At 46.7% G+C, this 27,713-nt stretch overlaps 1 protein-coding gene across 11 annotated transcripts in view; it reads right to left on the bottom strand.

Moving 5' to 3' along the window:
* Nucleotides 1–27,713, bottom strand: part of PACS2 (phosphofurin acidic cluster sorting protein 2) — an 82,786-nt gene that overhangs the window by 50,877 nt on the left and 4,196 nt on the right. For 10 of the 11 annotated variants that reach the window (XM_042785603.1, XM_042785637.1, XM_042785612.1 and 7 more), the window contains exon 2: nucleotides 2,915–3,002. In XM_042785603.1, the coding sequence (XP_042641537.1) occupies nucleotides 2,915–3,002 (88 nt within the window). Of the gene's footprint in view, nucleotides 1–2,914; nucleotides 3,003–15,707; nucleotides 15,850–27,713 lie in introns of all 11 variants that reach the window. The other variant, XM_032998646.2, reaches the window with a different exon arrangement.

Below are 27,713 nucleotides of genomic sequence, written 5' to 3'. Positions count from 1 at the left end.
TCTGCACGCATCCTTCCCTGGGGAAAGTGGAGATATTAACCTATTGTTTAAACAACTGCAAGTTGTTGGGGTCATAGAAGAAAAAAATCCACTAAGCATTGCAGTGGAGTCTGGAGACCTGATAGTATTACAGGGCAACTCCAAATCAACACTGTGTTTGGGCTGCTGTACACTGAGTTATTTGGCTATTTACTGTGTGAGCATCTCATTTCAGGGAATGTTTCAGAGAAAACTTGCAGGAAAGCATGACAGACTGCTGCCTAGCAAATCCTTCTGCACTGTTCAAACACAGCGGCAAGTTTCAGAGGTCTCTGGCTCAATATTCTGCTGAGGCTGCAGATCTGGCTTTGTCCAGACAGGCTGAACCCCCAGAAGCACAGAATTGTAGCTCTCAAAAAAGCAGCATCTGGGAAATCAGAAGCAGACTGGGGGGGCAAACACCTCCCAGATACATCCAAAGGAAAACCTGGTCTGCCTACATCAGCCCCAAATAGCATCTTGAGATGGGAGAGCAGCAGAGACTCATTTACATCCCTTCCTCCCCAAACACATCACTCAGGCAGGCAGAGCGAATGCTGTGCTTTGCAGCGGTGCCTCAGCTCCTGCACAACACAGCGCCAGCTGCTCTGTGAAGAAGCCGTGGTGCCTAAGCTCCAGCAGATCAGAAGACAGACAGCAGAGCAGGGTGAGAAACCGAAGTGCTCCCCTCAGGAAAAGCAGCACGCGTGCAAGTAAAGCACAGCTAGCTTCGCTGCTGGCAACAGCGGCATCTGTTCCGTTGGTGCAGAGCTCCTCAGAGCAGCAGTCTTGCTTTACTTGTTATGCAACTTGGAATCTAATGAAAGGCCAAATATAGTTGCTTTTAAAAGACCACAGCAAATAAATAGAGCAACGGCTTGGGAAATACAGTTGACAACTCTTTGAACATCACTGTTCAGGAGGCTGCAAGGAGACACGGGAAACGCAGGTAAGATGCTCTCATTAGGTCTGAATTCAGTCATCCCCTCTGGAAGGACTCCAGTGTCTGACACCTCTCTTGCAATTCCCCATACAAAGGCAGTGAGTCATTTGACAGAGATCATATATTTGATGATCCAGTACCACCAGCCTCAAACAATAGCCATGTCAGAAACCCGAGTGCTGGCAAATTAAGTGTCCCTGAAAGAGCTTGTCAGCATCATCATCATAACCTGCAAGCTATAAAGGGACTTTTAATAACAGGGCTTCAAATCTGCCTGCGTCCGAGACATCTGTAGTGCTACTGACCCGCCAATAAATAACACATCACATAGAAATATGGGTGCTGATCCAGCACAAGGGACACCCAAGGTGAGGCACTCTCTGGGACAGTGGTCACTGCAGCCACTGTCACCTCTAGGTCAACTGGACAGACATCTCAAGGGCAAAATAAAGATGGGAGGCTGGGGATGCAAGCTGCAGTCTGGGACTTGGCAGACGAACATCCCAAACAGTGTAAGTCCTTCTGCCTCCCAGTCCTTCAGGGTTCTGCCCTGGTGTAGAGAGGACTGCAGGAGAACTGCTCAGGTTCCAGCATCTGAATTACTGTAGCAAGGCAGATCACAACATGTACCTAAAATAGACAAGGAAGTCGCATGTGTTAAAACTCTCTCTGGACTTGCAGGTCTGGGGCAAGCTTTCACCCATTAAAAGTGTAAGCAGTTAGAAGTAAGCTGGACAGGAAAATAAGGTTTTGCTCTAGTAAAAGCTACTGAATTCTTCAACCCAAGTCTGACACACTCTGGGCTTAGATCACGCACTGACAAGCCTCGGGCCCTTACAGTGATGCATCCACCATCTAGGAGTATAAACAGATGGAAAGCTTTCAGCCCTGATAAGCAGTATCTGTCAGCCTGGGAACCCACAGCTGTGCTGCTTCTGAGGTTCCCACAAATCCAGGTGTGTGAAACGATTTCCTGCCTTTCTGCTCCCTGCTGTGGGTACATGAATCCCCCTCCAACATAGAGGGACACAATTTTACCCCAGTTGGACTGCTCATGGAGATGACAGATGCCTGTTAAATCCTCGGCTGCATCTTCTTGCACCACACAGCCTTTATGATTTCATCTTCCAAGCTAGATTTTGTGTGCTTTGACATAACCAGCTCCTTGCAGGGGTTTGCCTGGTTCTTTATTTGAAAAGCAGCTGCTTTTCAGCATGGTTAATGGTATTTTTTTTACTTACAGGTCTGCTAGGCTTTTACTCATTAAGTACTTCAGCACTGACAGTGGTGGGAGCACATGAGCTGAACTGATGCTGTGACACACTGTGGAACTGAGTCCCCTTCCTCCCAGCCTGCCTCCAGGCAGCATGACCTACATGTAGGCACCTAATTAAATAGCACAAACGTATGCTGTAAAGCGGGTTATTTACCTAGGATGACAGCTGTATTTTATGGAAACAAATTAAAAAGTACAGGCACCCTACAAATCCACTGACAAGAACCTGGCTACAAAATTACTTGGACTCGATAGCTGAGCTGCCCATCAAGAGAGAAAGGCCCAGACTCCAGACCCCCCAAACCAGGACCAAGTTATCAAAATGTTCAGCCCTAAAATCAAGCTGAAGCATGTTAAATAGGGAACCAGGCTTGGATTTAGTGACAGCTCAGGAAAAAGAGGTGACAGTATATGATCTGTAAAGAGCATTTGTACATACAGATAAGCTCATGCTGAGCCCTCAAGAACAATATTCTTCGCTTACAACAGTGAAATATAGTAGGAACATGGGGGAAGGATCAGAAAAGGTGCTCCACACATCCAGAATGCCCTGATGCACTTGAGAAGAAGCCTGTGGCTGCAATGGACCCCTACTTGGAGGTGAAGCTCAGTTTAGGCATCTGCCAGTATTTTTAGCCAAACAAAACATTTAATTCTTAGAACTGAGCAGCAATTACCTGCATTTTGACAGCAATGACCCCAGAAATAAGCTCCTTATCCAATTCCTTTAAGACTACCAGTTTCTTTAATGTCAAGCTGCACAACCTGCAAACAGGAACAGAAGAGAAACAGTTACAATCATGCCTGAAAAAAGGAAAAGCTCTGAACAGCTTTTACACACAGCATTATTACACACACCCACTTTGAGGGTGAACAGGCTCCAGACATAAGCCACATACTGATACAGACATAAAGATGGCAGGAATGTGTGAGGCTTCCCTGGCTTTTTGCAATGAATTTCTCCAACCTTTCACAAATACAAGGAGGTGGACAGGAGGTATGTCCCTCTGTGATACAGACCCATAGCCACATGAGAGCGCCTCACAGCATGAACTTCTACTGACCACAGCCTGGGAACTCTTGCTCTGAGTCAGACCGAAAGTTTTAGGGTCAGAGGAATTAAATTCCAGCAATATAAAAGCACAGGGTCAGTCTAATTTTAAACTTGTCTACAAAGCTTTCCTAGATTGTTGGCTTTTTCAATTTCAGGCTCCTGGCTCCCAAACATCTCACCCCCACCTCCTCTTTTCAACCCACACATTCTCCTCCTCACCCCCAAACAAAAGTGCTAGCAAGTGGCTCAGGCATCTCTAATGGGAAAGGAGAAAAAAAAAAAAAAAAAAAAAAGGAGAGGACTCAAGCAGTGCCCTCTGGCCCTGTCGTTCACATGCCACACATATGCAAGTAAATCACATTCCTTACCCAGCAATGCTACATTGTTCTGGTTAAAGCTGTTTGCACTTCTGCCTTCCAGCACAGAAAGCCTGGGAGGGGATAAAGTTTGGACTAGGTGCAGCAGAGTTAAGGTTCTGAGGTAATGGGACCACAGTATTGGCACTGTCACAATTCCACAGAAGTCACCACCAGCTGGTGTAATTAAGAAGGCATGCCCAGAAACAAACTTCAGGGAAAGATAAACCTGAAGCAAAGAGAGCTCAGCTTGAGGAAAGCAAAGGCCAGAGAAAGCTGTGGGTGGGCTCTAGTGAGTAGACATCATCCTTCACACTTGCCAGGAGCTGGTACTGCCTTTGTGTCAGGTCCCTACCCCACAGCATGAGCATCTTTGGCCTCTGCTATGGAATGTTAGCAAGCCTCAGCATGGCTTCTCTGTAACCCACTGCAGACCTCTTTCTCCCAGATAAAGTATAACATCAGGGCTGTACATGAAGGGGCCAAGTCCAGCAGTAGATGGAAAGGAAATAGTTGCTGATGCCAGATTTTGGTGCATGTCCAGGCAACAGCAGCACATGTGCCACTGACTGAAGCCCACACTTGAACTACAGGACTCCACGCTGGTGCCAGGAACCCAACAAGTCACCACTGCAAAGGTGACTTGCAGTTCCACCACCTTCACCACAGAGGAAAACTGAAACGTTGCTTTGCTGAAATGCCAGAAGGTAGACACGATCCGCCTGGGTGCAAGACTGCAGGAGAGATGCAGCTAAAGGCTCTTCCCTACAGGAGCAGTGGCAGATGTTGAAGCAACTGCTGCCTGCTGTATCCAAGAATGCTCCGTGGCTCTTGTGCAGGGCTAGGAATGGGGAAGAGCTGGCCTTAGCTCTTATGGTCTTTACTCAAGCACCTCTCCAAACCTGCCCTTGCCAGCCTCTTCTCCACCCCAGCCCATGCTATCTGCTCTCCCAACTCATCTGCAAAGCACCAGTTCCTGCTGTCAGCCCCCCAAAACGAAAGAGATGGAGAACTAAAAGCTCTCTCCTTTGCAGAGTTTTGCATCAGAAGACAGCGCAGCCAGAGATGCTACAGAAATTACAAAGAAGGTGGAAAAACTGAGTCTGCCTGAGGCTCCATTCCCCTCTGTCACACCACCAGCTGCTGTGCACAGTGGCATCGAGACAGACGTGCTAGATGCGAGCCTGAGGTGGGGTGGCAGAAGGGGGCAGGACAGGGCTGGTGGAGGGGAAACCGAGCACACTTTCACCCACGGGCAGAGGCTCCCCAAGTGAAGCAGGCACAGGAGCACTGGCCAGGGCATTTCACTGCAAGCACGAGTGACCAGGGTGCACTGGAAGCCAGGTAAAGCTGCATCCCTCAACTCGGAATGCAGGAGAGGCCGCCGGCCTTCCCGCCCCATCCTCAACAAAACAGCAAGCAGACACACATGCGGCTGCTGCCAGGAAGCAGCCAGGCCAGGATCTGGAGGAAGGAGGCTGTGATGCCATTTGTTTTCTTTGTAACATTGTAGCCGGAGGACAATTGCACCCGGCTTGCCAAAACCCACAGAGCTTGGGCCAGTCAGGTGCTGAGAGCAGAGGTAGGACAACACACTGGCATTGTCTCAGCTGACAGGCAAGGAACAAAGGCCTTTTCTCTCTGGCCTGAGCTCGAGGATGAAAAAGGTACGGGAAGAAACAATGGTGTTCTCAGCACACACAGCAGAGCACAAGGAGGGCGTTCTGTTCTCCGCCGGGCATTCCTTCAATTCATCATTTATGAGCTTTGATCAAGCCCTGTGGAGCACTTGACGCTTGGAAAAAAAAAAACAAACAAAAAAAAAAAAAACAAAACAACAAACTAAAAGCCTCCTTTGCAGTGAACAGAAAAACAAAAGCAGTTAAAAAAGACACAAAATGCATCTGCTTTCTTTATCCCCCATTGCTGGGCCGCTGGTCCTAGAAAGCGCTTCACACAAAAAACAATGAAATGTTTATATTCTCCATTGAGGGAGGGGAAATAAAAATCAGAAAGAGTTTAAATCCCACCAAATCACTCATCCTCAACATGCTTATTGTTCCAGGTCTTCAGTCTAAGTATGCAGTTTACAAATCAAAGCAACCTTCAGAATATGTGGCACAAAGGGGCCATACCTTACTCAAATAATCATGAAAAGGCATATTCCAAGCATGTCACTGCATCCAGAGACAGCATGGTGCCCCCGCTGCCAGCACAAGGATCCTGAACTGCTCACACCTGCAGGTACAGCAAGGATTTGTCTGCCATAACTGCCTCTGATAACAGTGGCACCTCCTTCCATACACTTATCTTTTGACTAGGTTTTGCTGTACTTCCGTCAAGTCTCAGGGACCAGGAAGGGAACCGGTCTCACAAAACGTTTCAATCTATGAGCCTGTTAACATTAAACATTGGTAAGAAAAACAGGGTAGGCACAGGTGGACCTGGAAAGATCTGAAAAAAGAACAAGGCTACATTTGGAAGGTTCTAATACACACATACAAGATCTCTGTCAACACAGAGAAAATAACCCAGCACACGCACACAAGAACTGAGGAAGCCTCATGTCTGGAGCTGAAAAAGCCTGAAGTATTTTGAGCAGTCTATAAAAAGCCTGGGACTGCAGTACAGGAGGTGCAGACAAACCCTGTCTTTGCATGTTTGTTTCAGCAGTGACCTATGATTGCACATGGAGAGTTAAGCTAGCAAAAGCACTAAATTAGCCAAAGCAGTGTTAAATAAGGGCAATCAAAATCTGAGAGCCAGGATTTCCACCCTTTTTTGAAGATTCATAGTAGACCCCCCTGCTAGGAGCACAGCTGGGTCCCACACAGGAGCAGGCAGTGCCTGCTGAGGAGCCTGCATCCCCTCCCATCACACGTCCCCCCCACGGCGAAGAGGCACAAAGTACTTGCCTGACCCCATTCTCAGGTTAACAAATCATGAGACAGCTTAATGTGTTCTACAAGAAAGAAAGTCTTCATCTTTCTACATCACTGCTGCAAGAACACAGTTTTAAAGAGGAAATCTGGACCTGACCCAACAGTTTTGACTCGCCCTGATAATGCCAGTTGTACTAAATAGCTTCATCACAAGCTCTTTGCTCAAGGAGGCAGTTATCTGCAAAGAACATAACATTTTGGTAACCAAGATCCAGCAAACATGTCCAGAACAACTAGATAAGGTGTCACATTCTTTACTCACCAGGATGTTTTGCTTTTGCATCCGAGTAGGAAGATCAGGAAAATAAACCCCCTCTAAGAAAGAGCCTGCCTCACTGAATTAAATGTCTGTTTCTCCACAGGGAGCACAGTAATTGCACTGAGACTTCACTCATGCAGAGATAGTCAAATCAACAGGAAGGAAAAATTAAAAATTAAAGACCTGTATTTTAATTAAGCCCCACAGAAGTCAAGAATAATAACAGATGCATCCACAGCTATAGGGGACTCCAAGTGCAAAATGGGAGCCAGGGCAGGAAGACTCTAGCTCTAGGGAAAATGTTTCATGGCAGGAGCACTCTCCTCTGAGGTCTGTAAACTTCAATCAGCCAATGGCTGTAAGGAAGGAACTGGTCTCTGTTTGGTCACCAGACAGTTTCACCTCACCCAAATCATCTCAGCATTTCAGGACAGCCAGCAGCCTCCTACCCCAGTGCTTTCAACCTCAACTTTGAGTGTTTCGCTCTGAGCTGGCACTGCACACCCAAGTCAGTCCCAAAATAAATCGCGAGCTACTTGAAGGAGAAGTGGAGGGAGACACCCACCTACACACATGCTTGCCCAAACAGAGTCATTCTGCACATAGCTCCAGGGGCATCTGTGCAGAAGAGGCTGGAGTGAGAAGCCCTGCACAGCATTTTTCAGAGACAGCTGTTTAAGTAAGGTACAAACGCATGCAGCGCACAGCCAACTGTGCAGGCAGCTTCTTACACCTGCTTTGCACATGCCCGGGAAGAAAAGACTACCACATGGATGTACTCGTTGCTTTATCACATAATGTACAAGTGCATTACATGATAAAGGCAGGGCTCTGTACTGGCCTAGGAGAGTTAGCCTGGGGAGAGAGCCAGGGAGAATTGCTGTCCTCTAATGTCACTGAAGCATCAGAGTGGGGTCTCTGGGCAAGGGTAGCAATGGTAGAAGATGCAAGAAGAGTGATTCTTCACTTTCCAAAGCTTACAAATTAACTGTCTCAAAATGATCTAATCTCAATCCCATTCTCAGGTAAACTCCAAGGCAAGAAGAAATTAAATGAGGAGGCAGAGGTCAAGCACCCCAATTTCTGTCATGCCAGAAACATAACCTGAGTAACTTGCAAAAAAAACATAATAGTCCTGTATTAGTCTCTGCTTACTTCTCCTTCATTCATATTTACCATCAAACTAAATAGCAACCTTTAGCCAGCTGTTCCAGCTACAGATCCATTCATGTAAGCTTTAAGAAGCCAGGAAACAATTGCAGAGCAAGTATTTTCATTGTTGTTGTTCTCAGGGATCTCGAAATCCTCTTCCCAGCATTGATACAGAGAATTAAGTTATTGAGATTCTAGATCCATAAAAATGCTGTAACAAGCAGGTCTTGGACAGACAGGTAAGAGGATGGCAGCTTATTTTAGGTGACAGGCTCTACCCAGGACCTCACAAGGGCACACATGCATAGCCAGACACTATATTTTTACAGCTGAAATACTGTCCTGCTCATTTCAAATATGTTACAAACATACCTGCTTCAAACTGAACATGCAAAAGGGGTGGGGGGGTGTCAAAATTTTTCAGACCTGCATCATTTTTAAAAGATCCTAGAATTCTGCATGGGCACGGTTGCTATTTGGGGAGCAGCATGCAGTTAGTATGACCAAGGATTAAAGCACATCTGAGCTTAAATACTCCAGTACAACGTGTCAGTTGGAAAATGCTGAGGTGTCTTCCTTCAGTGGGACAAGACATTGCTGGCTGGTTCTAGGGCACTCACCCAGGGCAGAAAGGGATCAGGATTCCTGTAAGCTAGATAACTCTGGCTCACAAAACAGAGTTTACATATTCCATTGGCACTTCTCATTTCTTAGAGTTTCAGTAGTCTGGAAAGGAAAGGGCACCGCTGAAGCACAGAGATGCTGGTGAAACCCACAGGGGTTGAAGCTAAATCTCCACATACTCTTCAGGTAGCCAAGCAAAACTTCTTGTTCAAGCTGGCAGCTGTGTCACACCATATTCTGACTACCTGGCCGAGACCTGATGTATTCCAAGTCACACTGGCAGGAAATCAGCCTGTCTGCCACCAACCACTCACCTCCAGGTACATACTCCAAACTGTGTTACTGAGAAACAGCAGCTTTCTCTCCCCTGAAGAAGTCATTTCAGCAAAAGCAGAAGCAGCCCTCTTCACACATCAGCTGACCTCAGTCAGGATCTCAATATTTGCACACACTGCTATATATTTGGCTTCTTATTCTTCATTTTGATGGTTGCAAACCCCTTCACAGGGTGGATTAGAGGGTAAAAAATAAACCCAAACCAACCACGAAGTGGGGGTTAGGTCTGTTTATCAGACAGGCAATGGAGAGCAAAGGAGCTAGGCAAACTCATCTGTGTTTTTAACACCATGCTGCCTGGAAAGCCAAGCACAGGCACAAGTCTAGTAAAACACACCTCTCCTGGCTTGCCTCTTTCAAACTCAGCAACCAGAACACCAGGACTGCATGGCATCCTGACACCAAAGTGAGCTCAGCGCAAGAGCCAACGGTACTGGTGGATTAGGTTTGATCAATGTTTTTAAAGTTCTGAGGCAAGAGGAAGGTGTTTTATTAGCTTTAAAGACCCAAGTCAGCAAATAATGAAAAGCTGATTCACAGTTAAGGTTCTTTGACAGACCACCAGGAACACATTTTCCGTATTACAGATGACACAAACACAGCTGATATTTGTTGTATTAATTTACTAGTAGCTGGAGTAACCGGAGGCACCACCATCAAGGAAGGAGCAGCAAGATGGAGACAGCCCAGGCATGGCCGCATCCATCTGACCAAAGGCCAGTGGTGGGTATGGTTCTAGCAAGCTTGCAGGAGATACCCATGCACTGCAGTGCAGCCTCTCACCTAGAAAGCCTCGCAGCACTGAAATGCCAGTTTCCCATTTGAGCACCTAACGAGAGCAGTCAAAGTAGCACATGGGGGGTGGTGGTGGAAGGGGGAGCCTTTAGGGTGTGGGCTGCTCAAGCCATTTCTGTAGCTAGGGCTTCATTTCTCAGCTAGCCAGCAAGAAAACAAAGGCACAACCCACTAAGATTATGTGAGCTAGTGAGGGTGGAGGGCAGCTCCCACCACATGCCTTACAGATTGGCGCAAAAGCATATACACAAATGAGCAAATTAATCCCACCCCAAACCAAAAGGAGGCTCTGGGAGGAGGAATGTAAAGCCAAACTGGGGGATAGGGGATGAAGAGGAGAGACCTTCACAGCTGGAACAAACCCAGTAGCTCTCCTTTCCCTAGCTCACACCTCCCTTATGCAACCTGCCTTCCCCTCTCTGGCCCCCTGCCCCGGACAGCAGCGCTTGTCACACAGCAGGCTGATCACTGAAATGGGCTATTCCAGGCATGCTACAGGAACGCTCTCTCCCTGCCTGCCAGGAGCCCGTCCCATCTGCCCCTGAACCCTCTGGGACTAGGGGGAGCTGCACAAAGTAGCCAGCAGATGAGAAGGACCATCAGAGCTAAAGGCTTCCTGATCTGTCTGCAGCTTGCCACCAAGCACGGAGCAGCGCATCTTTGCCTTCATTTGTACCAGCATCCCCCTCCCAAGCTGACAGCGCTGCAGCCGGCTGCAAGAACAAAGACAGCACCCAGCCTTCTAGCACACACCCAAGGAAATCCTTGCAGCAGTAGCTAGCTCTGTTACAGGCACCAGTCAGGGAGATGAAAGGGTTAAAGATGCCTCCAGGCACATGTTTTCTCCAGCATGTGCCTTGCCTGGATGATAACCCTCACTCTCTCCCACCACACCCATGCCCCAACCCTGAGCACAGCATCCCCAAACACAACAGCAGGTTGGGAGTTGTAATGTCTCCACAGCAACTAGGGATGTCACAGCCCACACGCCACCAGCTCCCCAAAACCACACAACAAACGAGACCAGCTCCTCCAACAGCCTGTTTGATCCTCCTCACTCCCCTCCAGAGCAGTGTGATGGGCAAATCCTCCTTCACTACTGTGTCAAAAACTGTGTTCTCCAAACAACCTCTTCCCCAGCAGCTCCCCTGCCCCATCCCAAATCTGTATGCGCTTGGCAGCGAGGAGCCAGTGTGCATCTGAGCACAGGCAGGTTCAGAGGGAAGACCTGCACCGATCAGTCTGGTTTAGCATTTAGTATTTCCTTTTTGCTAATAGGAAGCAGAGGTCTCCAAGCTCTCTTGCACTCACTTTCAAAATGCTGGGTGCTGTTCTGCTTTTCATTCCCACTGCTGAAGGGCCCACAGTGACAGCTTGCTGCCGTGCCATCTGGTGCCGTGCTCTCTGCGCACTCCTGTTACCCACTTGGTGCCCGGGGGAGACACCACAATCCCAGCCACAGCACGAACTGTTCCTAAGGCCTGCAAATCATCAGAGGCCAGGACTCAGCCTGAAATATCCTGATCTCCTCTATCTGTAAATCAGCCATCAAAGGCTCCCATTAAGAGGGAAAAACTATGCCAACAGGAGCCTTGACTTCAGGCCATTGTCAGAAGAGCTTGTAATGAAGAGCTCAGTTCTGCTCAGGTTACCTGTCACTGTGATCTCTTCATCATGAGAAATCAGGACTAGGAAGCCTCCAGCTAAGAAAGCAGTCAAGGAAAAACAGATGGCTTTTTGGTATACCCAAATCCAGGCCTCCTGTCAGGGCACAAACAATTTGCCATCTCTCTGCCTTACTCCACTCCGAATAGCTTCCACGACACCTTCCGATGCAGAGGCAAGCTGAACAGCCTGTCACTCCAGAGACTGGACAGGCTCACACCATGGGTCGCATCAAATTACTTCTCACTCAACCATCTCCAAACACTTTGCAGTTCACAAACAAGTCAAGACACGTGGCCCTCCTAGTCAAACACAAGATCCTGATGGCATGTAATTCTTAAGACTTGATGCTTCTCTGAAAGACAACCACCTTACATCACTCTGAATAAATAGGCTTTCTGAAAACTGTTCTTTAAAAAGAATTTTGGAGGTGGGTTTTTGTGTTCATTTTTAGGCTTGCTTTTCCCTTGCTGACCTACCTGGATTCAAGGCAGCAAAGCCAGGGCAGGTGGCCCATTCACAACAGACCATCATTCTGTAACCTTGATTTAAGTTGCATCAAGGGCCAGGTGAACAGGGTTTTGTTTGTGAAGTTTGCAATATGGCCCAAAATAAACAAGATAGGAGAACCACACAGGCAAAATTTAGAGCCCAAATGGCTGTTTGCTTTTCTACTGAGAACTCAAAATGTCCTGTAAGGATAAAGGCAGAACAGCCAGCAGCAGTAAAAAAAAAAATTGTGAACTTTGATGGTACGTTTGGTATTAGCCAGCGTAGCAATCAAATATGCAAAGCATCTTGCTGACGGGCTTGCTTTCAAACTAGAACACTTCACAGATCCCAATGCTGTTCTCACTGCAGCAAGTCTGTCAATGTCTGCCATTCTGGCCTTCTTCCACATTGGCATGTGTAGCCAGTCACCCCAATACCTCGCAGAGCCAATGGTCCACACTGTTCCTTTAATTGCCCCATGTTTAATCTCGGCTCACTCCTCCCCTGACTCCAGAGATGAATGGCATGACAATCAAAGAAATATCAGAATTTGTTACCTAAGTCAGAAACAATTTTTTTGCACAACTCTCATCATGCCTCAAACACAGGAGAACTATCTAGCACCCTCCAAAGTACAATTTCATTCTAGCATGCAGAGGTTCCAAAAATACAGCACCAGCAGCCTGAACTATGGGGAAGGAACAGCAAAGGGAAAGTTCCAACTCCAAACCCCAAGGTATTCAACAGCAGGTTGGAAGGTTAGCCGTTTGCTCTGACAGCACTGTGGCTGTCACACAAGCACCGAGCTCCTCCGAGCCCCACAGCACCAGCTCATCTGTGCACAGGTGCTTTGAACAGGGGACTGCAACGCTGACAACCGATTTGCTCCCCGGCCAAAGCTCAAAGGATGTTTCCAAATCAAACACATTAAAATAGTTATAAAAGGAAGGTTCTTCTATCCCAGAAGCAATTATTTAGATTTGAATGGTGCCAGTTTTTACAAGGCAACAACACACAGCTGACAAAGCAGCCTCCATCAGCACTAAATATAATTCACAAAGAACTCCGGATCCTGCCGCTAAAGCTGGGGAACTCTATTCAACATTAAACACATTGGGAACACTGGTTAACATCCCTCAAACTGGAACAAAACATGGAGGGTAAAGCAGCGGAAATGTACTATCCCTTGCAGATTTGCCTTCCCAGAAAGGAAGGGGCAAACTGAGAGGAGCTTTGCAATATTAACAGTGGTCAAAAAAGGTCTGAAAATGCAAAAGTGTTCAACACTCCTTGCAAGGAAAGAAATGCCTCTCTTGATGCCTTTGGTTGAAGCTGCATTGTGCTCCCGTATCTATCCCTTGTGTTTCTTCCATCAAATATTCTGGGCAGCGCTTGCTCATTTGCACATTGTCTGCTGGAGTGCTCAGAAGAGCACAGATAAGCTGGGAAGGAAAATCACCAAATAGGAATAAGGGATGTAGTGAGATTCTAAAAGCCAAATAGTTAACCACATTACCCAGGTCGACGCAAGAATGAGATGGTTGAAACAAAACTACCACCACTACTGCCAGGGATGGAACTTCTGCATTAACCAGAAGCAATATTTTAACTTCCAAAACCAGCTGAACTGGACTGAACGGGCTTACAGAGTGCAGTGCCTAGCGTGCTGTCAAGCATAACACAAGCTCTTCACCAAAGGCCTTGAAAACTACAGAACCCACCAAAAGCGCACTAATAAACAGAAACTAGGATCCCTTGTAGTCTTCAAAGCTGACCCACGGAGGTTACTTTAGGGTGGAAACAGCAGCAGATTCTTCATTGACAAAGACTAACCCTACACGAAACACCTTCCCGCCGCTCTGAGGAGATACCTGAGCGGGTGGGAACCCGCAGCTCCAGGCTGTCTGTAGGGGCTGGGGGACAGCCAGGAGACACACAGACACACTTCCAGACCTTGCAGCGGGGCTGCAAACAGCTCAGGTTTTCAGAGCACTTCTGATCCCCTCTCAAGATAAGCATCTTCCTTTAGGGAAACTCCCAATCTCCAGGTGATCTCAAAATGTCTCTCAACAACACTTTAAAAATGTCTTCTCGGCCCCCCTGCAATCTTTCTCTTCATATCTAAATATACTCTATATGTTCTATTTTAAAGAGCTGCTACTGAAAAAGAAAGCACTTGTTTAGAAATATCTCAGCACGAGGTTTTCTACTTGTTTTATTTTCTGTAAAAAAACCCTTCATGACTGAGATTTCACTGCATTTCTCATGGAAAGGGGAGAAAACCTGGCAACTCAGACTTGGCTTACCCTCTTTTCTGAAAGCTTATGTTTATCAGGGAAAAAAAGGAACTACAATTTTTACTAAGGGAGTTCAGAAGAACCATCCATGCCAAACACTTGCAGTGGCGGGCACAACACAGTGATTTACTCCAGAGAAACAGTTGCATTTCCTTAATACTCTAAACCTCTTCAGCAGCTGTCAGAAGTGGAGCTGGCAAGCAGAGGTTCAATATTATTTAGATACTACATTTCTTCAGCATCATTGCTAGTGATATTTCATTCCTGAAAGCAATAAGGGAGCAGCAAAGCAAACCAAATGCCTGAACTTCTTAATTCAATTTGTCAAGAATATTTATTAAAATATCAGTGACCTGTGTAAACCAGCAAAACAGTAAGCTGTGCTAGACACAGGGTGCTCCAAGATGCTTGTCTTCACTGCTCAGAATTTGTTTCAGACCCCCATAAGATTTTTAATGCTGAATATATACAATAAAAGAAAAAGTAATTTATAACAATCATAATCCATTCAGTCTCCACAACCTTTCATCAGGCCTACGAGTTCCCACTGAACACAGATTTTTCAAGATAGACTGTAGATGCTCTACAGAATAAGCAGATGGAGGTAAATGAGGCATGAACAAGTAGAGGCTGGATACGAGGGAGCTCTTCCTCAGCAGGTTATTAAGGTTCACTGCTGGGAGGGATTACCGAGGAGTCTATCCAGCATTAAGACAGAGTTACTCCATTTGTGAACACGACCACACCATTAGATCACCCATTGAGACCAAACTCTACATCCAGACCAGTCTCAGCTCCCTGAAAACATTCTCTTCCAACACCTTTGCCTGATGCAGTCAGCTAACATTCACACGACGGTGATGCTAAGAGCAAGGAATAGGTACCAGCATCATCTTGTGGTCAGCACTCCCGTTTATGGATGAGGCAAGAGGCATCCTGAAAGCACGTGCACATACTCAGGCTGTCAAAGAGCATTTCTGTCACAGAAACAGTTGAGGATCATCACTGGGGAGGAGAGAGGGACAAGTACCGTAACATTTTTCAACCATCAGGATGGGATTTATCTTTAATTTTATGCTCTCCTCACTCAGAGGACCACATTCAACCTCCGATTTTCACCACATGACTACAGCTAATACCAAGCACATCAAACTCTGCATCTGGGCCTGTGGCTAGTAATACATTAAATGTATTTATGTACACTATATGTTTCTGACTGCTGAGATTTTTCACCAATAGCCTCAAATACACTAACAGGCAAATGATCTACTAAGTACCACATTTTCTAAACCTGATAAATGGTCCACAGCTAGCAGATTGAGCTGAGATTTTAAAGGATGATGCCAAAAAAATCTCTGCTGGGGTACCTGTAAAACATTAAACCCCCATCTCTGTGCCCATCTGTTACAGGGCAATATAAATCCAACAACCCTCACGCTCTTTTCCTTTGGAGCCTGGGTACTTACACTGAAGCCATGATGAGAGGGGCCATCCCTACCTTTTCACATCTTACAAACAGTAGAATAATGCCTCCCGCTTTAAGATTTTGCATGCAATTTACAAGAAGTCTCCCAGGCCATAGTTTGTCATGATAGTCAGCACAGAGGCAGTCAAATTCACATCGTTGAAGAAATATTTCCCTACAGAAACAGAGAACAAGAAAAGTGTTTTTGGGGTTCCCACAATCCTGGTGAGCCCAAGCTCTCCAAGGAGACAGCACAGATTTGCTACTACTTCCCAGGTGTTTATTTTGAGCCTTCATTTCTACACCGTGAAGCAAAGGTCAGCTTATCAGCAACAAGAAAGCACCTAACACCTGCTGAACACTGGAGCCAAGGAGAGTCCATGCTACAACTGTTTCACTAAGAGATTTTGCGTATGTTACATATATGAAAGTTCTAACCACACAAATATCCACATTGCTACAAAGTACTAAATTGTCCCTCTGTTTTTACACACGAATCAGCAAGAACACTGCAGAGACAGGTGCCCTCCCCATGACCAATACTCAGCAGGGTCCTCTGTTTGCAGATGTACCATCTCAAACACAGATTAGCTTCTACTCAGAGCAGGACCTCCTGGAGGGCTGGTGGAGGGTGCATTCACTCACAAAAGAAAAAACCCGAAGTTACCCATGCAACGGCTTGGAAAATCTGGTGATAATTCTGGAACCAAGATAGCCCAGGAGACCATCAGCAGGAACAGCAGCAGCCTGCTGGCAGAGGACAGAGAACAGAGAAACAAGAGCTAGAGAAGGAGCCTGTTCATGAGACAAGAACTGTGGGAGACAGGATGAACTGTTGAATTTCCAGAGGTTAGAGAACTGTTCACACTCAACTAGACCAAATTCTGCCTTTAAACTAATACAAGCCTTCTGTAATGTCTTGGATGTCAATAAATCTACTTCAACTTACCTATAAACAGACACTGGCTCTTGGTATGGCTGTGATTCAGTCAGACCCATACCAAATCCTGGCACCCTTGGGCCATAGTGACTGTGACAGAATACTGTATGCCTGCAGCTTCCAGTTGCTGGGCTTTGTTATACACCATACAAAGCAAGAAATCACAAAAGCATCAAAAGTCCGATGGATCCAAAGAGGGAAGAGAGTTGCAAGATCTCTCCATTCAGTGGGAAGGTGGAAGAGAGCTGCAGCACGCAAGGCTGGATATTCCTGATGCTTCAAACATCAATAAAACTTTTGTTTAATGTGTCCTTTATTGTATTCCAGCTGTCATATGATTTCTGCAATACAGTATGAGGAGAGCAAAGGAAAACTCAACTACATACCCTTATCTCAGGGACACATTTAATGTACTTCCCCGCCCCCTGCCCGTGAATCTACCCTGATCCAGATACTTCCTATCTGCACTCAAAAGTAAAGAGTGGTCAAAACATTCTCAGAGCTTGATAAAAATCAAAGTCAATGTTTTCAACAAAATGCTCTTTGTTACCACATTCTGATCACTTGGCTACTGGAACTGCAAACCTGTTCAGAGAGATGCCTTAACAATGAAGTATCATTTAAAAATGCATTTGCAGCTGTGCATATTTCACTTCAGTCACATGATTGTGAATTATACCTCAGCATGTGCTTGTAGAAAAGAGGTGGGCTGCCAGGGGGATGGGAAGGGGGAGAGAAAAGAAAGGAATTTCTACCAAACAAAAGAGCTCCAAGAAACGGATACAACTTTGCTGGAAGCTATTCCCAGCCCACTCAACATTTTTGATTGTATACAGACATACCAGAATCCCAACAAGGGGCATTTTTCCCAGCTAAAATATGAACCATCAGCAGATCTGACCAACACCAGAGAAAAATACAACAACCTAGTGGAAGCAAAGAAAAGCTGAGTGAAATCATCTTATGGTTGTCCTAAACCAAGAGCTATCTCTGAGAGCTCACTGTGGTAGCAGCCTCGAACACATGCCCAGCATCCAGCACGCTGATAGTCAAAGCTAAGCAAAGTAGGATTCCTGCACAGTTGCTTGCTTTACTTTCAGAGTCATTTCCACTGCACTTAAAAGTACACAAGATAAAGCACCTTTTCCCCACCTCCCTAGAGGCCCTGTGAAGAACTGTATGACTTGACCAAAATTCACCATATAGTTTTACAGTGATCCATTCTGCAGGAAAGCATGCCCCGACTCCAAGTCTGCCGAGGAGCCAAGCACTGCACATTGCTTTCACAGCTTGAAACCACAACAGCAGCCGGTGGCAACGCTGAGAGAAGCCAGGGGAGAAGAAAATACCACGAGAAGGCAGGAAGCTGCATGCAGCTGGGACATTGGTGAGGCTGGGCAAAACCTACTCACAATCCAGCTCTGGAGCAGAGCCTGTACTCAAGCACTTGACTGCAACAGGATTTTCATCCTCTCGAATGCTAGCGCTGTACAAAGGCAGAAACACCAGGAATCCCAGACCTGCAGGAGACCAACGCTGCAAAACAAACCTAAGCATCCAAACCCAGGCAAGGCAAATGCACCTTCAAAATGTGGTACCATCAGCATCTGTGTGGGGCATCAAGAAGAGCTGAGCACTTTGCACTCAACACGTGCGTGGCAAGGGACCAGCACTAGAAAGCCAGCCTTGAACGCAGGTGCAGGAGGAACATAAACAGAGCTGCTCGGCACTGCCAGGCTGCATGTATGTTTAGGTTATGATCCTGGAACAAGGAAACAATTGAATAAACAGCAAAAGCTTATCATAAATGTTTTCCTAAGGACACCCAGCAGGACCTGCCATTTACGTGTCAGAAAAACAGGAGCATGCTGACCAAAGGCTGAACTGAGAAAATCCACCTCTGAAATCCCTGCTCCCTGGAAAAAGCTCTACCTGCTTGCTTGGACTAAGCACTGGCCAGGCTTCTGACCCTCAAGCACATCTCCATAGGCCAAGGGTAGAGAACCACCAGAGTTTCATCTCAGCGAGCAGCTTTACACTCGAGCTGCTGAATACTACATGTCAGGAGGAAAAAATCCTCTGATCTGCTTTGGTATCTGTAAGTAGCTGTCTCAGATCCTCACTGGGACTGAACACAAGCAGGCAAAGCTTATCCAAGTACCTGCAGACACTCAAAATCTATTTGTGAAGCAAGGACAAAGCCTACATTAATGGTCTTCAACTCTATTAAGCAAAATAAAGCAGAATCCTGGCAGAAAGAAGATACAGATCCTGCCAGCCTGAAAGAGAAATCGGAGCACCTTAAATTCTGGCACACTCTCAGGCGCAGCATAGGGAAGAGGTAGAAGAGCAAATAAAAAGGAGCTCAGCCCCTAGCAAGCCACTAGCAACATGAAATATATATGATCCAGTTCTTGCAGTTCTCAGCTTTCCTTGCAAATCCTTCATTTTAAGGCAGTGGGTGCAACTTGATAGGGAAAGCAGCATATCATCTTTCTACCAGTTAAAAAGCATGCAGGTATATTTTCCTGAAAGAGGACATTTTGCAATGATCCTTTTGACACTGTAAACTGTCTGAGAGGAAGAGACCAGAGAGGAAGGCTGCAAGACAGCCCTAAGAAACTGCAAACTGTAAATCAGCAGGCAGATGGAAGGGTGGAAAGGGCCCTGGGAGGGGAACAGGATTAGAAGTACTAGAGATTTACGGTAAGTGATGCTCTAACAATAGCTTTTGTTTAAGAAGGAAGCTCTTCCTGCTGTAGTTAATCTATTTAGTCTAAATATAAATCTATACACTGAGGAAGGACCGTATACAGGACAACTTCTCGGTCAACCAAAACCAACCGTTTTAAAACTCTGACAGTATCTACCCAGTAACATGGATCATGGCAGAGCAGCAGTAGTCACGCCCCCAAGTAGCTGTCAGGGGTTGTTCAGTGGAGCTGCTCCAGCCCTTACATGGGCCAGAAGATGATCTAGGGAAGGTCTTTTTCAGCCATGTTTTCTATCTTTATAATTTCTCCCCCACCCTGAGAGGTCATGCAGATGAAAACACCAATTTAACTAATGCCAGATGGGAGACAAGTTAAGCCATATGAATCTTTGCTTATTATATAATTACCTTCATTTCTGGTAGAAACATGGAAATGCTTACAGTCACTGGCTAGATATTTTGTACATAAACAAACATTTCTAGGCTGTTTATGTTTTAAAGAAATTAAGCCCACATGGTTTTGACCAACTACTCCATTACCACATGGCACATTTATGTAAAAAAACAAGCCTAATTTTGAAGCTGTGCCATGAGATTGCAGACACCAATCCCCCCCCAGGAGCCCAAAATAATCAAATGTGCTCATCAACTCAGTTATAGATTTACTGGGTAGAAACTTAAGATTATTTGCACTCAGTGTTAAATACCCCAAATTTTTTCTGCAGAACTCAAGGTCATTTAACTTACCTTCAATCAGCCCCAACATGTCAGCAAAGAAAACAGCACTGAAATGTTCAAGTTTACTTTGCTACTGAACCACAGCAGTCTGGCAACGGACAGTTTCAGCAGCAAACACACCAAACAATGTGGCAGAACCTCCACAGGTCACTTACATAAAATCTACAGAGCAACTTCATGTGTACAGGTAAGAGCAGCACTGAGAAACTGTTACAGATGCAGCTCTGCAAACCATACTCTTAGTATAAAGTCATTAGCAATTAAAGATCCAGTGCATGGATGCAGAGTTATGAATGGAGCCAGCTGTATTTGTAGGTGTCCCATTAGAAACCAGGAGCATATGTTTGAATTTGCATAAGAATCGGTGTGAAAGATTCAGTTACATCCCCAACAATCTCCAGTAGCTTTGGTTACAGTGTCAACTATTCAAGTTAGAAAGCGCCTGTCTGAATCCCCTTGCAAAGAGCTTAGCTCTCAAAACCTTCTTCCCACCAGAGACCTCCCCTTAGAGCCCAAAAGAAGGAAAGACCACCTCCACTCCAACCACCTCTTCCCCTTGACCCACTCTGCAGCTCTGACAACAGCAGCCCCGAGCTGGAGAACACACACAAGACTTTGGACCACCCAGGATTTCTAGCACACAGCTAAAACACAAGCCTCTAAACAAGGGGCTGGACTTCTCCTCCCACAGTTATTAAAAGTCATTTCCCCAGCCTAAAGCGGAGCTCTGCTAAATTAGAAATGTGGTACATACATTGAGAGCATGCAGAACCACTTATTGCTTCCACTTGATGACTTTCCAGCAGCAGCGCTAGATTAAAGGGGTAACCAGCTCCATCCTCATCATGCAGCAAAGCACAGCAGAGCACTGATCCAACTGAAACACAACCCCCCTCCTCACCTCTACCCCCCCAAATCCTGCCCTTGTCCGCTTTACCATGCAAACTCTCAAATGCTTGCACTGGCAGAAGGTGCTGGCAAGCAGCAGCCTAAGCGGGTAGGTTACAAAGAGCCCCCAGACACATCAGCCTGGTAAAATCTAGCTATAACCTTACCCGAAGCATGTCAGGATGGTACACACAGCTCTATGCACACCTGAGAAAGAGCTCTTCAGTGAGGGAGCTATTGGAGCTTTGCTGTAACATGCAGAGGACTGGTAAATGCTTGTGTCTTACACCCACAACTACCCACTGCACAGATGGAATGGTAAAAAGGTAGAGAGCTCTGATGTTGGCTCCCCATGGCCAGGTAACAGGTACTACAATTGCTCTGCTGAGAATGGTAATGTCCCTGTCCCCGTTATAAACCACTGAGTTCACATGGTTGAAGTAAAAGCAGTGAAATCAGGACACACGTGACAAGGTGAAATAAAGACTGCATGCATATCTGATGAGCTAGAAAGTCTTGCAGGATTGTCTTGAGATTAGACCCCATGTTACAGACACCCATTTTCATAACAGTCCCTCCAGAGGCAGTCAAATCTAGCTCTGGCACAGCCTCCAGCTGAAGTGTGCTCTCCCTGAAGAAACTCAAGACTGAGTGACCTCAAACGATCCTGCTATATTTGTAAAAACGTGTATGAGATGTCCTCCAACAGTCCTACAACTTTCATGGGCTCGGGAAAGGCAGAGCATGTCTTGTCGAGGTTCCAGCCTGAACAGGGTTAAGAGTTATGATGCCAGACCAGCTCCCTAAGAGACAAGAGAAAGGTATCAGCCTCTCCAGTGTAGAAAATGAGGCTGCTCTTTAAAAGGAAAGACCTAGACAACAGTCCCAGAGCCAAATGCATTCAAAGAGAAGCCGTGCCTCCAGCAGGTCTAACAGAACCTTGCGAGCTATTCACAGACTAACATTTCAAGCTGGTACAAAGCTCCCCAAACTCTCACTTCTTTGATTTCAGGATGCACTGCAAAAATGTTAAGTGGGCAGCAAACTCTCCGCAGTAGAAAGAAGGCTGTGCTCCTCCACGGCTGGCCCTCAGCAGCTGCCAGGACAGCTACAAAACTTGGTGGTGCCCCAGCTAAAGAAAGTCACTTACAATATGGAAAGGAAGGCTGGCTGGGAATGGCCTCAGACACGCTGTGAAACTGCACCCATACATAAATTAATAGGAGACCACACTGCTGTGTGAAAGGGCAGCCTTGTCCATCTCCCTGTGTGTTCCCACTTCTGATCTAAGCCACCTGCTAGTGTTTTGGTTTGGTTTTTTTCCCCCCTGCATTAGGAAGAAGCAGGTGGGCTGAGCACTGCAAATTATTGTTTCTCATTCCAGAAGCAGCAGTATGTCTATACAGGTTCCTCACATGGCACGCCCTGGTAAGCAGCTGGAAGAAAGGGAATTACATCGGCGTAAAAATCCCATAAGAGCTGTTCCATGACAAGTCACTGCCAAGCTACGATCTCACCACTTGGATGAGAGCACCCAACAGACCAACATGCTCCAAAGGGGCAGGCAGCATCGGCTCTGCATGGACCATGTGCCCCAGCCTTCGCAGCTGTTCCCGGCGGCTGCTGCGTGCTCCCGTGGAGGATAAGCCTAGCCGGCCGCAGGAGCGTGTCACCAGCTTGCCACAGCAGCACGGTCACAGCACAGGGTAGTGCAGGTGGGGCCCTGGGCAGAGAATTCCCCACTGCAACCCACTGCAGCAGGAGCCAGGACACGTTCGGGATTGCTCACGCGGGACGCAGCAGATGTGATACTTGTGGACCTTTGCCTGGTTCGCAGAAGCTGGGGTATATCTGCATTAATCACGTTCCCCAGGCAGAGATTGTCCTCTCAGCAGAAAGGGGATACTGACTTATATAGACTATATATAGATGAGGCTTCCTAAGAATCTCTCGATGGGGGTTATTCTCTGCTCTAAATCTAGATCTGGCCTAGTGCCTGTTGGGAAACATATCAGGCAAGTGTATGTGCAAACTGCAGCTCATTTTGGCCATTAATGAGAGTCCTGCACTAGAAACCCTGGAAACACAGGCCAGAACCACATCGTGAGCTCCATGGTTTTCCCACGTCTCCATTTGCAGCCCCCCACGTGCGTCCCTGCAGAGGTGAAGATCCCTTTAGAAATCTCTCTCCTGCACATGAGACTTCTTTACCAACAGCAAGGAGCAACTCCAAGCCCTCACATAAAAAAAAAAAAAAAAAAAAAAAAAGATATAGACTAGAAAAATAAGAAGAGCAGGGAAGGATTTTTGAACAGTCAAGCTTAATAGAGCAAAGGGATCTGATGGAAGGAGATAGTGTCTTTCTTCAGAAGATTTTGCTTAACTTTTAAAGTACTTTGCTGAGAAGTGAAAACATGTTTCACTTCACCCTGTATACGGGCACACATTTGACCCCCTTCTTCCTTTACAGCCTCACACCTTCAAACCTCCACCTCTTCCCAGCCCCAGCAACACTTAAAAAAAAAAAAAAAAAATCCATCCTGTATGACCAGGTTTGTTCCTTTTTAGAACAAAAAAACCTACCTCCCCAGGGCCCAGGAGGTTCTGCAAAGTGTGTAGGTTTTGGTTAAACACCAGTGTTCCCTCTTCCCTACTCCTTTCCACTTACCTCCTACAAGCTCCAGAGCACCTGACTGCCAAAAAGGGTGAATGAACAGGAGTGGGGAGTTGGTTTATCTTTAGACCAAACTAGAGCTTGCAGCCGGGGGGGAGGCCCCACACATAGACCACTGGCAAAAAGGTGGCAAAACTACCATTTCCCAGCAAGGGCAGAGCAAGTACATTTATTTATTGCACTTTAATATGGTTCGGATGAGCTGCCACAGGGGACAGGGTGAGTTGATCAAAACCTCCCAGTGCCCAGGTGGTGTTCCCTGCCCAAATGGCACACACCATCCTTGGGGGCATTTCCCAGCACGATTAAACATCTATGAGAAAAACAGTTGACTCTCTAAACCAGCACAGAGCCTATGAATAAGAAACACACAGCACACAACATCGAGGTTGATAATTTATGCTAATCTGCCTGTTTACAGGAGAACTAATGCTATTTTCCTTGACAACTCTTCTGAAATAAGATCTGAGCAACCATGCAGATTTCAACCTCTTTGGAAATATCAATAAAATAAACACTCTTACTTTCAGTACAAAAACTCCCACAAACAGCCACTCAGCAGTTCAGGCAGACAGTGACTTCCACAAAGCAGAGAGCCTTCAGGAGCTGCGCCCAAAACACAGGTGCTGCAAAGGTGCAGCAGCCACCAGGCACCACCTTGAGCCAGGCAAGCAACAGCACACTTTCTGGTTTGCAGTCCCCAGCTCTAGTTCATATGCACGGGAGCCTCCATCAAGCAAACTTCACAGCATACAAGCTGATCTGGTTTATATTTTTGCTGCACACTTCAAAATTAGATTGCATTCCCACTGGAGCAGGGGATGTCCACCACTGGCATTTGAGCTCCTGATGAAAAATACTCATTGCCCTGGAAGACACTGCACTTGAAGCCAGACTGGCCTGCAGACTCACAGCTGCTAGATGAGAAGGAACAAGCAGGCCACCTCAGAAGTAAAGCACAGTTCCGTGACAAGAGACACAGTCACACAAAGCACTGCAGGAAAGTCTGAAGTGGTTCTAGAGGAGGAAGAAGGTTCCAGACTCCAGCACACAACAAGAGAGTCTGCACATCTACTCTTCCAATCACAGGGAGCTCGTCTCCTCCCCTTTTCCCCAGACTCGGGCTCACCAGGCAGATCTGCAGACCCTCTGCTACAGTTGCACTGACTCAAGGACGGGGTCTACATGTGCATCAACGACCCACCCTCGTTTTTGAGGAATCCCTCTTCCAGGGCTGCTGCATGCCCATCAGAGGTCTCTAGGCAATTCATTGTTTTAAACAAATGAGTGATTAGCAAGGATCCACTCTCTCCTTGTGAAGCTGGCTGCATGCCCTGCAAGCCTCCGCATCACTGTACAGTACCATAATCCAATTAAACCTCACCATGAGAGGAGCTTCACGCTATCACATTCAATTAGACAGTTAAGCCTCTTATCATCTGCAAGTTAGAATCCATTTGGACTAAGACTCCCCCAACACTGTCTGGGAGGTAGCATGCTTCGACCAAGCAAGGACACACAGATGTCACATCTTGAGCCACGCGAGGACCGTACAGGTTAGGAGATTTGTATTACTGGCTTATAGGGAGGTAGAAACACAGAAAAAAGAAAATACAGTGACCAGTTCCTGCCCACTCACACGCTTGCTGAGGGTCCCCGCTCCCTCCTTGTCCTCCTGCTCCCTGGCTTCCTGGAGAAATGGGGCAGTTCTGCAGGAACACGCGGGGCCCAGAGGAATTTCACTCTCTATTAAGTCAATGGAAAGGCGAAGGCTAATGGAGGACCTGGCAATACAGAGTTGTTTGGCAGCCAGCCACCAATTCCATAGGAAATACCCTCCCTAGAAGGTCACCATAACGGTGGCAAAATTTGGCCCAAAAGAATTAGAAAAAGCTGCCAAGATGTGACGCAAATAAAGCCAGTGAGCAGGCCAGCTTCCTGCGCAAGGCCAAAACACGGAGTGCTCTTGGAAAAAGAAAGATTAAGGGTTGCAAGGAACATAATGGCCTCTTGTAACAGCTGAGTTGTTGCTTTTCTTTTCTTGGCAGAAAAGAGGGATGTTTTGTTGCTGGTTGATTAATCTATTATGCAAATCACTTCATAGCTAATTTGATACAGCCACAAGCTTGCCACAGAAATCATCCCCGTGCTCAGAGCTGATGAAAGGTGGAGTATCAACGGCTCCATTCGACAGAGCTTTTATTTCCTGGACAAGCAGCTGCAGGGTCGCCTCCTGCCACCGGGCTGCAGGAGCACGGGCCAGACCTGCAGGGAACACGAGGGGAAGCTCCCTTGGGCACCCTCACTCGGTGGAAGGCAAGGAAAGAGGCCCTTTGAAAGAGCAGCCCTTTCCTTCCACCCCTAATACCCTCTTGAACTCAGCAAGTGCAAAGCATCCAGACGAAAGCCACACACAATTCCATCCAGCGGCGTTTATCTAGCAGCTTTGAGATTTTAAGACTTCTTCAGAACTGTTCTTGATAGGCACAAGCTTCACCAGCTAAAAGCCAACTCAAAATAGGTACCGCTGGAAGCTTGACTCCAACAAACCACTCAGACTCCCGACAGAATTTTTTTTCCACTGAATACAAGAGTCCAAATTACATTCAATAGTATCATACAAAGTTACAAACTTAGTAACTGCTGTGATAGGATTTACACGGGGAGCACTAAGGGATCACTTGATCTTGCCTGAAGCAATGTTATTTTGGTCTTGATATCTTCCACGAAGATTAAGAAGAAGAAATAGGATCTCCTGGCTCCAAGAGTAAAGGGGTTGGTTTTGGGCCACTGCACTTTACCCCAAGAATTTAATCTCTATTGCTCAGTTGTGGATGCTTTTCCTTATGCATCTCAAATATTCAACACTGCCTTAGCAATTGTTTTTTAAAGCCTATCCTGTGCGCTCATTTGTATTCAAATTCCTTCAGTAGTAAAATGTTAGGCATTCCATGCTATTCAAACAAAGTCAAAACAAAGCCTCCAAATAAGCACTTTTGAAACGTACCTAGTCATCTGAGTAATTAGACATTTTCCTAGTTCCAAATGTACCAAAAATCTACAGTCAGCTCCCAATGAACATGCCAGCAGTTATACTAACAAACAAGAGCTCCCTCCTAAATGTTAGCATACCAATAGATCAGGAGGGTAAGATACATTTAAATTAACATCTCTCCCTACCTGAAGTAATCAGCATTTTTAATTATGTAGCATCACCTGATCATAATTATTACTCTAGCAAGTTGTCCACCTTCCTCTGCCGATACTGCACGTAGTTGCCATTGCTCAAGCCAGGTCAGAACACGCTCTCACTGGTCAAGAGAAGTTCCCATTCCCAGCATAGGCACGCATCCTTCATACCAAGAGGCAAAGCCTCTCTCCCTTCTGAGTGCATTTGTGGCAAACCCTCATGGAGAACAGCCAGACACAGACTTCGCACAGGTCACAACTCCCTCGGCACTTGGCCGAGCGGGGGAATTAACACCATGTAGGGGTGCAAACATGCAGATTGCTGGAGCGGCTCCATGCCCCAGCAGTCCTCACCGTGTCCCTCCTGGTCACACATCCCTGCTGTTACCTCTACATGCTTGCAGACCCCTATCTGCAAAACACTGCAACTCATTAACCTACAAGAAGCCAACAGCGAGACAGGTCAGTGGATGAAGATGGGAGCTGGCAGAGGGAGAGGAGCACACAGCCCGGGGCATGAGCAAACTGGTAGGATCCACTCAGCTGCTGGGAATCCGCAGCCCCACCCCAATCCGTTTCCACTGCCCCCGGGGATGTCCACACCAGGGCTGGGGTGAACGTCTGCACGCTGTGAGGCCATCCCACAGCACGCTGAGCAGCAGCACCCCCGCACCAGCAACCTCCTGTTCGAGTCCAGGGGACACGCGTGAATTCCCTCCACGTTTCCTCACCCAGCAGGCAAGCTACAGAGGCGAGTTCATATGTGAAATGCTCAGGCAGTGCGTGGTAAACAACCTCGGCTCTCCAGCACCACCTTTTCCCAGGTCTGTTCCACAGGCTTCCTTCGTATCTCCAAGGGACACCAGCCCACACTTGCTTCATGTGCAGCTCGGTCTC

This window comes from Tyto alba, unplaced genomic scaffold, assembly GCF_018691265.1.
Source record: "Tyto alba isolate M040663 unplaced genomic scaffold, T.alba_DEE_v4.0 Super-Scaffold_1000006, whole genome shotgun sequence".
Lineage (NCBI taxonomy): Eukaryota > Metazoa > Chordata > Aves > Strigiformes > Tytonidae > Tyto > Tyto alba.
The sequence above is the reverse complement of the archived record's forward strand: the minus strand, read 5'-3'. Positions and strand labels throughout refer to the sequence as shown.